General features: G+C 40.5%; 1 protein-coding gene across 1 annotated transcript in view; it reads left to right on the top strand.

Moving 5' to 3' along the window:
- Positions 1 to 12373, top strand: part of brsk1b (BR serine/threonine kinase 1b) — a 30679-nt gene extending 18306 nt beyond the window's left edge. Inside the window, exons 12-20 of the mRNA XM_051386846.1 lie at positions 261 to 411; positions 548 to 608; positions 2235 to 2847; positions 3146 to 3194; positions 4696 to 4819; positions 4945 to 5046; positions 6130 to 6238; positions 6716 to 6805; positions 7083 to 12373. Coding sequence (XP_051242806.1) covers positions 261 to 411; positions 548 to 608; positions 2235 to 2847; positions 3146 to 3194; positions 4696 to 4819; positions 4945 to 5046; positions 6130 to 6238; positions 6716 to 6805; positions 7083 to 7306 — 1523 coding nt within the window. The 3' untranslated portion in view covers positions 7307 to 12373. The remainder of the gene's footprint in view (positions 1 to 260; positions 412 to 547; positions 609 to 2234; positions 2848 to 3145; positions 3195 to 4695; positions 4820 to 4944; positions 5047 to 6129; positions 6239 to 6715; positions 6806 to 7082) is intronic.
- The last annotated feature ends 1789 nt before the right edge of the window (positions 12374 to 14162 follow it).

The raw sequence follows: 14162 nt of genomic DNA, 5'->3' as shown, positions 1-14162 counted from the left end.
ATACAGCATGATGTTCATTCAGTAAATGATGGTACCATTTTTTTTTAAAATGGCTACCTTAGGTTCACACTTGAGAACACTTACTTCAACCCTTGGATGGTCAAGAACAACAAGATAAAAGCTTGATTTTGAAATCAAATGTTATTTTTACTATGAACTTGGCTTTGACCTTTTAGAATGTCACTCCAAATTTCAGAAGAACTTTTAAAAGACGTAAATTTTAAAATCATATTTTCAATGTAATATTTTTGTCATCCAAGACCCACCCAGGAAGCGCGTGGACTCCCCCATGCTGACGCGGCATGGTCGCTGTCGTCCAGAGAGGAAGAGCCTGGAGGTCCTCAGCGTCACAGACCAGGGGTCTCCCACCCCACCTCGCAGGGCCCTGGACACTAATGCACACAGCCAGAGGTACAAACCAGCACTGACATATGATGAGAGTTAAATTAATGGGAAAATGATTGACAACAGCTAAGTTAACACACTGTTCCAAGCTCAACTTGGACTGAACTGATTATTATTTATTGTTTGTTGCTGTCTTCCAAAGGTCTCGTTCTGTCAGCGGAGCGTCCACGGGTCTGTCCTCCAGTCCTCTCAGCAGTCCAAGGGTAAGAACTTCCCTTTATTCTTTTCAGTTTTACTCTGTTCAACTGTGAGATATTTGTTTCCTCTGACCTATAGCTGCCTTAGCGTTGATAATCAGAGTGAAATGATAGGGTTTGACCAGATGTCTGGAGACACAGTTCAACTTTTTGAGACGAATCAACCATCTTTGTGTTGTTGTTGTTACACAGCTACATCAGATACCTGCTTTCTCTAAAATAATCTTAGCCATTTCAATCTCCCTATGCCCTGTAACGATCCTGTCCTGGTCTGTAAAATGTGATGTTCTGTACCTTACATCACATAATTTGACTAAATAATTACATTCATGAGAGTGGGGGATTGGCACAGTAAGCAGCATTAATACTCACAGTTTCCCCCATCACTCATTTTTAACATCTGTTGATTAAAACTACATTAAAATATTGAACTTTGCAGCAACAGGGTAAAACATATTTCTTACTATAAAATATATTTTATTTCTACCTTTTTCCTTAAAGGACCCCTTCTCTCTCACTGACTAAATATAATATTTCATATTATATTCAATGTTTACAATAACAGTAGAGAACAACTGATAAACTGCCCAAATACTGCAGGAAGTTTGAGTTTTCCTGATATTTTTAGGAACTTTTTATACAATTATCTGTCTGTATTATGTTTTGTAAACAATCCTACATACTTAATAGGCTTCTTTTTTTTACAAATTCAGTATTTTCTTCTCCATGAATCTTGGCCATTGTTCTGTAGCTCTGCTTGTTTTAAATATGTACTTTTCTAACGCAGGACAAGTTTAGATCTTAAATAATAATCTAATCTTTAAAAATAACAATTTTATTTAGTTTTATTTTCAGAAATGAGTGAAATGCTGACATACAGGCCTACTGTGTATATTTTTTGTTTTCTTACACCCCTTGAAATCAAGAAGGCCCTTGCAACCCCCTGTGAAGCTTTGGCTACCCCTAGTGGGGGTCCCGACCCACAGGTTGGGAACCACTGATTTAATATATTGGTTTTGGGTTTTTTTGTACTAACCGTTTACAATAATACAACTATAGAATAATTTCAGCCTTATCCTTTAACTTGCAATAATTATTATATATTATATATATTTATAAAGGTTCTTGAAGGCACCATTGTGTTTGGTACAGCTTCAACCAGTTAGCTCTCTGAAGTGTTGTAGATTAAAAACAGTTAAAAGATGTATCAGAAAGTTGCTGTATCTAGTCTTTTCTTATATGCAGTATATATATATATATAGTAAACATATTGTCTTACCAGCTTCAATATATAAATATCAGTTCTGGCCATCAAAAGCACAAAACCAAATTTCCTGTACTGCTGTTTTTTCTCTGGGAACTATTTGTCGGACTGTCACTGCTAGCCATGCCTTTCCATCATACTGTCACATTCTCAGTCATACACATTCCCATTTCATTCACACATCATGCTGCCCCATAACAACAGTCTGTAAGGGACTAAAACACACACATAACTATACCCATCTTCCATTTTGTGCATCTGATAGAGTCTTGCTCATTTAAGAATGGTGTCCATGAATCATAACTCATGACCATTCCCTTCTCTCATCTGTCCATCCTTCTCCCCATCTCTCTCTGTCTGTCCATCAGAGCCCGGTCTTCACTTTCAACCAATCAGAAGTCACCCCCACCTCCGCTTCCTCCTCCAAAGACCCCAAACCAGGAAGTGCCACCACCTCTCGGCCTTCTCGCCCGACGCCAGACCCAAAAACACAAACCCTGCCCTCAAAGGGCCCCACTGACCGGCCCCAGCTCCATTCCATGAAGTCCCTCCCTCTCCAGACTCCACGCTCCCCTTCCCCATCCCCCTCCCCGCTCCTCTCCCCCATCCCACGCTTCTTCAACTTCCCCTCTCCTTCTGTCTTCAAGTCCAAGAATGTGCACTCGTCCTCTAACTCCTCTGCCACCCCTCCTCCTGTGTCACAGGTCACGCCGCAGGGCTCACCGCTGCCCACCCCGCTGGGCACGCCTGTGCACCAAATCCAACACCCTTCCTCCACCACCCCTCCCTCCTCCTCCTCCTCATCTTCTTCTTCCAGAGCGGACGGAGCCGGCGGGGCCTCGCTGTCACTGACCCCACCCTCCAGCCCCGGTGGCAGTGGCGGTCTGGCCGCCTCAAGTTCTGCCCACTGGAGAACAAGGCTCAACTCGTTCAAAAACAACCTTCTGGGCTCGCCGCGCTTCCATCGGCGCAAACTGCAAGGTGGGTGAAGTATTTTTAAAAAACCAAGTGAATGAGGTAGTGTGCATCCTCTCCACTAATTGGATGAGAAATATTTTCTCCATCAGTGTGAGTTCTCCTACTCTGCATTCACATCCAAGATAGAATCTATAATTATCAAGAGACTTCCACAGCCCCAGACTGCAGCCTGCGGCTGTGTTGAGTAATGTCTGATTCTGTGATAATCTGTAATTAGGACAATTAAATTAGGGGCTGTCATCAAGATTCACTGCCCTTTTCCTTCTTCTCTCCTCTCTGTCTGTTTTTCTTTTTTTTTTAGTACCAACATCGGAGGACATGTCCAGTTTGACTCCAGAATCCAGTCCAGAGTAAGTCCACACATGTCTCAGGTTGTCTTTCTCTGTTTTCTATTTAAGAACAATACAGAATGTAAAATTTGTTGTCTTCAGTGACAAAACCCTCTCTCCACAAGGTCCATTTAGTAGTGGCTCTGGAGTTGTCTTGCTTCCCTGCTCCAAAACAGAGCCAACTATTGTTTCCAGGGTTGAGAAAAAACTTGTTTTAATTCACTTTTTCATTATCCTGGTAGTAGGACGAATTGACACACAAAAAAAATGTGGTGTTATTTTAGAAAAGCTATTATCTCACATTCATCCATTTAGACAGTATCTGTACCACTGCAGGTAGATTCACAGAACACACAAAACCAATTTACAGCTTAACTCTTCCAAAAAATGTCTTTCACAACATTAGCTGAAATTATTTACAGTTGAACACAGTTCATTTTAAAGAATAAAAAAAGGAAAGAAAAGTAAAAATAAATAAAGAGTGAGCTGTTAGATGTGATAGAATATAATATGAATGATGTTAGATTTCTCACTCCCACTCTTTCATTCTATCAAGTTAGCTAAAGTCTGGCCATATAGGTTTATTGTATGAGAGCATTTCCAACATATATATTTCATGTATTATCTGTATCCATTCACTAATGGTGGGTGGCTTTGATTTTAGCCACCTCCTAGTGAAACAGTTCTTGAAAGTATGATTTAAAGTGGCTCTAATCAATATTCTTATATTCACAATGGATCACGCGAGTACATGTAAGTTAAAGGAGTTGAGAACCCAATGTTCAGCTAATTATTATGGTTTGGGTCAGTCTCACCGCTGTCATCAGCTTCATTTCCAGCAGCAGCAAACAGCAGTTCTTAGTAAAAAAAAAAGTGCTGATAAACCCACACAGTATCTGTCTAGCACCAAACGGCAGACAAAGTTAGCAACTAGCTGGTAAAACAGTGGAGCATTTAGCAGCTAAAGAGCCTGATATTGTCCTCAGGAGCTGTGGAGAGCAAAATAAAGCTAAAATAAGAGTGAATACTTATAAAACATAACTCCAAATCAATGCTAATGGTGCTCTGTATCTCACACTTTACACGTATATATTCTCTATTAGGATTAATGGAGAATAGCGTTAGTGCACTGGCGTCAGCATCAGCTCTTTCATTCATGCTTCAAAATCATTGGCTCATTTGCCAACTGATTGGCTACCAGCTGGTCAGTAGCCTTCAATCATAGCCATACCAGTCTACTTTTTACATTTTCTGTTATGAATTATGAATGTGTTTGTTAAGGGGATTTTCATTCTCGTCACTGCTCTGATTTTTTCAGCTAAATTTAACAGTAATGGACAAAATTCTATAAATAGTCAGTTTCTTGACGTGAGTGTCTCTGACTGAACACTCTGTCAGTCACTACAGGCCAGTTAAAAATAACACATCCAACCCAAATATTTTGTATACTAGTTCATTTCTCCTGTATGTGGAATGTGTGAACAGAACTAATGTGTCGCACATCAAACTTGTTTATTTGCAGATTGGCTAAGAGGTCCTGGTTCGGTAACTTCATCAGCCTGGAGAAAGAGGAGCAGATCTTTGTTTTGATTCAAGACAAGCCGCTCAGCTCTATCAAGGCTGACATCGTCCATGCCTTTCTCTCTGTGAGTACGGTTGAGCTTAGATAAGCCTCGACAACCTCCAGCATTACCATTTGTGGCGTTAAAGGGCACTGATTTGAGATTTTATCTTTTTTACCGAGCATCACCTTTTTCTTTTGCCTGTCCAGATCCCGTCCCTCAGCCACAGCGTGGTGTCTCAGAACAGTTTCCGGGCAGAGTACAAGTCCTCTGGCGGTCCCTCTGTCTTCCAGAAGCCTGTCAAGTTCCAAGTATTATTACCTTTTTCTTTTTTTTTTTTTTTTTACAAGTTTGAGTGTTTGTAATGCAATGTAGGCATCCTCAGTGCCTGTAATGGACCACAAAAGGTGCCAGTACCCTAATTCCATACAACGCTAACCCTAAACACAACATTACCCTAACCCTAACTCTTTTGGCATTTTTTTATCCTTTTTAACAAGGACATTTTCAGTACTGTTTTCTTAGCGTTAAGCTATCTATATGTTGACACAGACACAGTTACGCAGTTGTTTAGGAGTACCTTACTAGCACTACTGTGTGCAAGGTTTTAGAAATACAGAGGTCCAAATACTGAACTTGCTAGGGGGGGTTTAGACAATTATTTTATAACTTTTATTGTTTACCCCTAGGAAAAAATAGCGATGACCTCAGTGGTCGGTACAGCCATGCTCACCAGAGGTAGGCGGTACTCAATAAAACATAAGGGTACTCATGTGGACAAAAATCAGAAGTGCCAGTACTCAGTATTGGTGAGTACTGGCCTATTTCAGGCACTGGGCATCCTATACATGTAGATTCAATAATACAGATACTCAATTTACATCTAATTCTGGTATGCAATGTAGATACTTGGGAACTCCTACTTTGAAGCAGCTTTAGAGAAAATTCATGAATAACTCTTGGTTCAAGCTGCAGTTTTCAGTCAGTGGATGTATGTTTGCACACATATTGCATCAAATATGCACCCATGTAATCAAATGTGCAAATAATTTTATATTGCATGCTTTTTTGTTCTGGTCTGAATTTACACATACTTTGGTTAACAACTGAGAGCTGCTTATTTAATTTATTTTGCAGCTTTATCCTTAAAGCCACTATGTGTAGAATTTGAAAATGTACAACTTTGGTGCCCCCCAGCGGTATAATCAACAATCCAACAGATCCAACCCATGGACGCTGAGACAAATGGATGGAAAGAACACACAGACCAATAATAATCACATAGAGGCTCTAATGTGAAAAACATAACTAACAATCTTTGATGTTTGTGTGTGAGAAAAAGTTGAGCAATTTTGGTTGTGAACTCCAGCATGTGTGGTCCTTTGCTCCTGTAGGTGGACATTGCTTTCTCTGAGGGAGACAGGGAACGAGAAAGGGAACGAACAGAGAGGGAAGGAAGAAGAGAGCTGGGCATCTACAGTGTAACTTTCACTCTAATAACAGGTATCAGTTTTATTGGCTGTCATACATGTTAAACGTACTACAAGGAGTTTTTAACTGGTTATGAAAAAGTTTCAGTTTAATACTGATGCCTCTATATGACCAAATAAGACCATCCCCGAGAAGACATGCTATTTCTATATAGTTATTCTTGATGCCTGCCACCGGGTCGTATTCCTCTTAAATCAATGAAATGAGAGACTACTGCTTTTGTCCACAGGGGCCGCCAGAATCAACACAAAATTAAAGTTCCTTGTAGTTGCTTTAAAGGGCCAGTGTGTAGGATTTTGTGGCACAAGTGGTGAAGTTGCAAATTGCAACTCCTACACCTCACCTTCCCCTTCCAAGGGTGAAGGAGAAATTATGGAAGTAGAGAAAGGCACGTAAAACGCAAACAGCCCTATAGAACTGTAGAAACGTGGCGGTTTAACATGGAGGACGACCTGGAATGAATGATGAGTTGATCCTCTCTTCTTGCAGGTCCCAGTCGCAGATTCAAGAGAGTGGTGGAAACCATTCAGGCTCAGCTCCTGAGTACTCATGATCAGCCTTCTGTGCAGGCACTGGCTGGTAAGTAGCTCACACACCTTTACTTCTGGGGACATTAGATAGACTTGCATTCATTTCCACCTATCCATCCCTAACCTTAACCACTGACCCAAAAATCAGCTTTTTACAAATTAGGGACACGGCTTTTGTCCCCAATTGAACAAGCTGTCCCCAATTAACTAGTCTTCATGCTGTAATGTGTCCCCAAATGTAGCCTGAATCAGTCTGAACACACTCACAGTACACAAAGTTGTTTGTTTCACTTCCTCTCTCCCTGATTGTACCCCTGGCCCCCCAGATGAGAAGAATGGTCAGCTTTCCCGGCAACCCAGCACTCCTTCGCGTCAGAATTCCCGGCGCTCCGAAAGCGGATCTGAGCGAGAGCGGGGAGAGAAGGAGCGTGCAGCAGATGGTGGAAGTGGAAGCGGGAGCAGCAGCGGAACCGCCTTACAAAGGCGGGGGTCGGGGAAAGACAAGACGAGACTCCTCTCATCGTCCAACGGGACACAGTCTCATCCCTGAAAAGAATGTTGTGGAAGAGAGGCGAGGATCATCTGCCTGGCCTTTCTCTCTTCTTTCCCTCAATACTTCCCACATTCTTTCCATCCCCATTTCCTAATTCCTGCCTCGCTTCCTACCATTATTCCAAAGCAATGGGATGTAGGAGGGGGAAGTTTTTCCTTGAAGCTGATCCAGGGATATGATAACTCCTGCAAGTGGCTGATTTTAGTAGAAATGTATACTTGCCGGGGTGGCGGAGGCAGGTTGAGCTGATCTCTAGTCAGCCTTCAAGGGCAGCTTCACCCCGGAAGGACCGATTTGAAGACAGGACGTCCAGACTAAGTCCCAACTTACCAGAAAAATACAAGAAAAGCTTACAGCCAGGGAAACACACTGTTCACCCTCTCTGATGAATCAAAAAAGCACATGCCCTTCCCACCGACCAATCACATGCAACACATGGTCCAAGTTCAACAGGAAACCTCCCATCAGTCTGTCAAAATGGCACAGGCCCTTAAGTCATTCTCTATTATCATTTTCTGACCAGCCAGCTGTCACCGGGATCATCAGGTCTCCTCAACACCACCTGCCCAAACACGTTGAGTCACATGACAGGAAGCTCTCCTCTCTTCCCCTCACTTTCTAATTGAAGACAACTGTGTATTCTCAAGCAAAGCAACAAAATTAGGTTGTCTTTCGAGAAAGGAATGAGAATTACAGGAGGAGTCTGGATATATAGACTTGATTGTTAAAGTGGATATTATTTCTTAATAATTAGCAAACCTAATGCTGTACTTTAACGATCAAGGAGAGCAGAGGAAAAACAACAGCAAAATGATGGAGAATGGATCTACGTAATGTAGCCTTAGAGCCAGGGGTATATCGAAATAAGACAGACAAGACACAACTTTTCCTAGTATGTATGAGCAGCAGAACGTCCCACAATTATTTCTGAATTACACTGATAAAGCTATGATACCGTATTGCCTTTTATGGAGGAGAAAAAGTGGATAGCTAGTTAGATTTAGCCCCATTTTGAGGACACTAGTCACACCACAGGTAGAATGTCTCACAAGTGAAAACTCCTAGAAGAGAGGGAGATGAATAGATAGATAGATGGAGACAAAACAGAGGATAGCTAGAAACTAAATCCATTTGGTAGCGAAGGAAGGACAAAGGAAAAAACTAGTAGTCAGAAACTTAAGCTATGTTCTGTTAAACAATAGGTTGTTAATACAACATTCATATAACATATGTACATTGAAATAGTTATTGTTTGCTCTAGTTCCTTCTCTTCCATCTATACTGGCTGGAAAGCAATCCCTTCAAGTGCAAATCCACTGTGAAAGATAGGGGCCAAAATCCACAGTCCGTGAATTAGTTTAGCTGAAGCTAATATGAGGACTTAGCAATCTGAATTAGTCTAACTAGCTAGCAACAGCAAGCCTGTCTTTGTGTTTCTCAACATGTTGATGTGGTGTGCTGGGCTGTAGCAGAAGAGATACTCACCTTTTTTTCAGGCTACGTTTAGCTAAATAAGCGTGTATATAGCTATCAATATTGAAGTATTATACTTTAATAGTTCTGATGTTAAAATTAGTTTTCTATCAACTCAGCTAACATCTAGCCGATTTTGTTGCTAGGTAGAAAATAATAAGCCCGTTTTTTGTCTGTTTGTTTTCTGTAGTTCTTTTTAGCAAGTGGGAGATATTATTACCGACTAAATTCTAAATATCGCTGACTCAGAATTACAGCTAGAAGGCTGGTAAGCTGGTGTTTTTTTCTGGCTCTGTTTCTTTTAATACCATCTGGTCAATATGACGCAAATGTGTCACAAGCACATTTCATTTGGCTTACTCAGCCTCCTCAGAGACCTAATATTTGAAACTAATTACTTAGTAGCTAATTAGCTTCAGCTGAACTTTAAAGTAAATATTTCCCTGCATATGTGTCCTATCTCTTATATTGGAGTCACTTTAAGAAGGGATCACTTTGTAGGCAGCGTGGAGAGGAGGAATGGTTACAGTGACCAATACCTCTTTCAGTGCACAATATCAGCATGTGAATATTGTATGTATGAAAAACTTGTGTGGAACTCCAAATCTAGCCTAACTGAAAAGAGAATTAATGTCCATATAATCACATTAAATTGAAGATGGATGATGATGGAAATGTGGAATTAAACTAAAGAGGCTGATCAAACAGGACAACCAAGTTTAGGCTTTTTGTACCTGAAATTAGGCAACTGAAACCCTTCCTATGTTCCTGTGACAATAGATGCAGAACGATGCAGGGCGACTCAAAGCCCCAACAAAAGCCTCAGCTCTTTCTGCCTCGCAGGTGGAGATGAACAATTAATGTACTTTTCACAAAAAGGAAAACAAGAAAAGCGAGAAAGAAAAAGGACTCGGGTGTGTCTATCACAAAAACTCTGCACACATACTGCCTGGAAGGGGGGGAATGAAGCCACACATAAAGAATGAAATTTAGCTTGTTTTATTTTTTCTATCCATACCTTCATTTTTAACTCTGCTCTGGTCTTTCTGTGTCTGTTTTTTTTTTTTTATGTTTACGTGTTTGCCACCAGCAAACTAGAGGGTGGCGCCAACCATGTGATTGTCAACAAACTTTTTTGAAATTATTACAAGAGTGTTAACATATTTTTTGTTCCATATGTTTATTGAAAATGTATTTATCTATTTATTTATTTATTTGCCATGTATTTGTTGAAAGTATAATATATATATTTTTTTTATGAGAAGCAGGAGGCAGGTGAAGACAGGGAAATGTCCCTTTCAAGATGTCCGACATTGCAGAGCTTTCCCTGAAAAAACTGAAAAACAGCTCCCCTCCTTCTTCTTTAAACTTATGAAAACTGATGCTGCAAAAATACTTTCCATCTTTGTATTTTGTTCATAGCTGCTGGAATTTCACACACACACACACACACACACACACACACACACACACACACACACACACACACACACAGGCCTTTTAAATTATAAGTCTATTTTAGCCAGGCTAGTGATGTGGCTCTAGGAATGGCAATGTCGGTTTGTTGGTTGGTCCACCACTTCAGTGCAAACTGAAATATCTTTGCTGATCTTTTGGACAGACATTAACGATGTATACTATCCTTCGGACTCGTGATCCCTTGACTTTTCATCTGGCGCCATCATCAGGTCAAAATTTGTCCAGTACTTTGGTTTATGAAGAAGTACAAACTGCAAAACTTGACATTTCCATCAGCCTCAGTTGCACTTTGTGTTTAGAGCTAAATAACAAATGTTAGCACGCTACCAAGTTAAGATTATACCTGGTAAACATCCACATGTGAACATTGCCTTTGTGAGCGTGTTAGCATGCTGACATTAGCATATAGCTCAAACCACTTCAAGTGCCACTCTCGCAGAGAAGCTAGCATGGCTGCAGACTCTTAGCCTTGTTGCTAAATAATTCATGGACAGTGACTGTAAACACAAATGTATTTTCTTGTCATATTCATTCCCTGTGAAGCACTGTTTATTCATGCAAACCAATATTCCACTGAAACCATTACACATTTCGGATTGACTTTCAGTGGTCTCTTCACATGCTGCGCACACTTAACTGAAACAGCTGAACAAGAATGGAAAGAAACAGTACTCATTTGCAGTTTTATCAGGCATTTTCTTTACTTCTTTAGTTTTTCACAAATTTCTGGAGATGAAGCTGGAGAATGTGTGCTTTATCATCCTAGAATCTGTTTACACAAGATTACATCTGTTCTGTTTGCACATCCAAGTGCATCCAACTTTTTCAGAATATCATGTCTGATAAGGTCATAGCCACAGGTGAGGTTTCGGAATAGCTTTAGAAAGCTTTGGGGAAACTATTTGCCTGTTCTGCTTGACAGTGTTGGACTTTTAAGTTGAACAGCACTCTCAGTGGACAAATGATTAGATACAAATGCATTTCCCCCCCCTCATGCAATCAGAGGCTTTCTTTTCCCATCCTGCCACTCAGAGTGGGCCCCTTACACATCTGAAAGGTCAAAGGCCAGGGAGGTGTAAAGTGACACTCCAATACCAAAAAGAGAGTGTTATGTCATAGTCTTTTTTTAAAAAAAACATATGGTCGGGTCAAGTTCACCTTACATCTATTTTTAGAGAGAAAAAAGCTAGTTAAAGGATAGAAATGGGAAAAGCAAAGAAAGAAAGGCCGCTCCGGATTGTGCTCTGCTCTTAGCAAACTGCATCAAAAACCATTCAAAGACACAACGGGACCCTCAGCATGTTTGCAGCTGAGAGGCTCCCGCGCTCGCAAAAACTCCTATAGAAAGAAATCTCCCCCCTCCCTCCCCCATTCCTCCTTTACCCCCCACATTCACCCATTTACTTAACATTTTCTACACCCCTCCATTCCTCTTCTTTGTATCTCTTGAATCTTGCTCCACGCCCCTCCCAACTGCACATATGTCACCCCCCCTATATAATCGTCCCCTCCTCCCCTGCCCTTCTATACGTTTTATACACTGTATACTTCAACGCAGATGCTGTATACATTTGTATACACTGTATGCCTGTCTCTGTCTCCATTGTATGCCATCCATATCTATGTAGCGTTCACTATCTTTTATCGACACTGTAGTCACCGTACATCTCTTCCTCTCATCATTATTGCTCATTCTTCTTCTGCAGTTAGAATTGTACGACTATAATCTCTTGTCTCCCGCCCATATTGCCCTCCTCCCGAGCCCCGAGCCCCCACAACCCGCCCATGACCTGCACCCCCCATCTTGTGAAACCTCCACTCGACTCCGCAGTAGAAAAAGTTTTTCTTTTCCACTCTGGAGGAATTTGTGACGTCAGAAGAGAGAGAGAGAGAGAGAGAGAGAGAGAGCGAGAGAGAGAGAGAGAGAGAGGAGGAGGAGGTGTGTGGGGGAGGGTGGGTTGAGAAAACTGCTAACACGATTAATGATGATGACGACAACGACGAAGAGAAAATGTCTGTAGTATAATTACAAAAAAGGAAAAGTGCACTATTATGACAATGATTATTATTGCCTGTGAGAAATACTGACCAATAAACAACAATGGAAATATATGAGGGTGTTTGTGTTCTGTTTTATGCTACACTCATTGTTCAGTGATTATTTTTACTGGTGGCAGAATTCTTATTCTAGTTGTGCTGGTTCATATAAAGACTTCAGAGCTGTAGATGACTCACTGAACTGATTGCCTTAAACCATTTAAGTTTGTTAACTAAAAGTAACTTGTATATTTATTGTTATGGTAACTTGAGTAAATTAAGTTAATTGTACTAATTAAATACCTTAAATGCATGTTCTTTATACAAATGTTACCACTTAAGTGGCCAGCAAATTATTACATTACCTGTCCAAACAGCTGACATAAGATAAAAACTATTTACAATGAATTATTAAAATGAAAGGCACATTTAACTGTTACTGCTATAATTAAGTTTTTAACAATAGCCTACTTGTTTTTTCATCTCCACACTTTGGGTGATCATGAAAAGATTTGGATACTTGAGCATATGGGGATTTAGGAACTGAAATACAAACAAAAGAATGAAGGTATACAGCATAATAGTGCTATAGCAGTGGGGTTTACATTTTTGTAATGATATAAAGTCAATTTAAAGAAAATTTGTCAACATAACAAACTGAAATGAAATCACCAAGACTGAAAATTCTGCACAAATTAACCGACTTACGTACTTCAACAATTCATTTTTGAGTTGGGTTTAACTCATGGCAATAATGACTAGCTGTTTCCCCCTGTTTCCAGTCTTTGTGCCAAGCTCTTCTCATCTAACTCTTGACAGGAGAGTAAATCAAAGCAAAGTATATTATGTATAATATAATTATATAGTCCTTTAAATTAGCATTTTTTGCAGTGACCTGTGGAGTAACAAGTGTGGTATCTGAAGGCCTATAAATTTTAGTTACATGTTATTATAAGTTCAAGTGATATTCTTGTCAACATATGCAGTGTTAGTAGGACATGAGGTTCAACGTTGTAATTCTTACTATGAAACGTTTAGGCTAGGGGCCTCTCAATGGCCTCTGACCTTTATCTTAATAAAAACTCCATTTTACCTCACATATCTGTACTAGAACCAGATGTTTCTTTACTATTTTCTTGAATAAAAAAAAACCCAATTTTGAAGCAGATACAATAAATTTCCTAGGAGGAGTTTGTTCAAATACAACGCGAAAAATCACAGAAAATGCTCACGGAATTCACCATGGCCAACTTTGAGGGCACACCACGGATACGCCTTTCAACGTACATGCACAAATAGCACAACCTTTAATCAGCACCATTTTGTGACTGTACTCACCGATTTTGAAGCAGATCCGATAAATTCCCTAGGAGGAGTTTGTTCAAATACAACGCGAAAAGTTCGCCGAAAGTGAAACTTTAAATCAAAATGGCCGACTTCCTGTGGGGTTTCGGGTATGGGTCCAAGAGGCTTTTTTGTAGGTCCCGGCATGTTACACGTGCCTACCAAGTTTCGTGCATATCGGTGAAACGTGGCGCCGGGGCTGCTGTTTTTTTATCCTGTAGGGGGCGCTACACACACGACAAACACGATTTTTGGTATGTGAGCTTCAGGCACTGCTCTACACGTGCCCTGTGAATTTCATATTCATAACTATTACGGTCTCCGGACAGTGATTTATCATGCCAAAAGAGTGCCACCTAGAGGCGTATTTTTTTGTCCTTTTTAAATGAGCCTCAGGGAGCCATGGGGAAGCATCGTACAAAGTTTCATCTTAATCACACATACCGTTGTAGAGATATAAACTTCTTCATTCTAAAGAGCGCCACCTAGTGGAAATGACCTGAAATTGTGCACAATGCTT

The sequence above is a fragment of the Dicentrarchus labrax genome, unplaced genomic scaffold, assembly GCF_905237075.1.
Source record: "Dicentrarchus labrax unplaced genomic scaffold, dlabrax2021, whole genome shotgun sequence".
Classification (NCBI taxonomy): Eukaryota; Metazoa; Chordata; class Actinopteri; family Moronidae; genus Dicentrarchus; species Dicentrarchus labrax.
The sequence above is the reverse complement of the archived record's forward strand: the minus strand, read 5'-3'. Positions and strand labels throughout refer to the sequence as shown.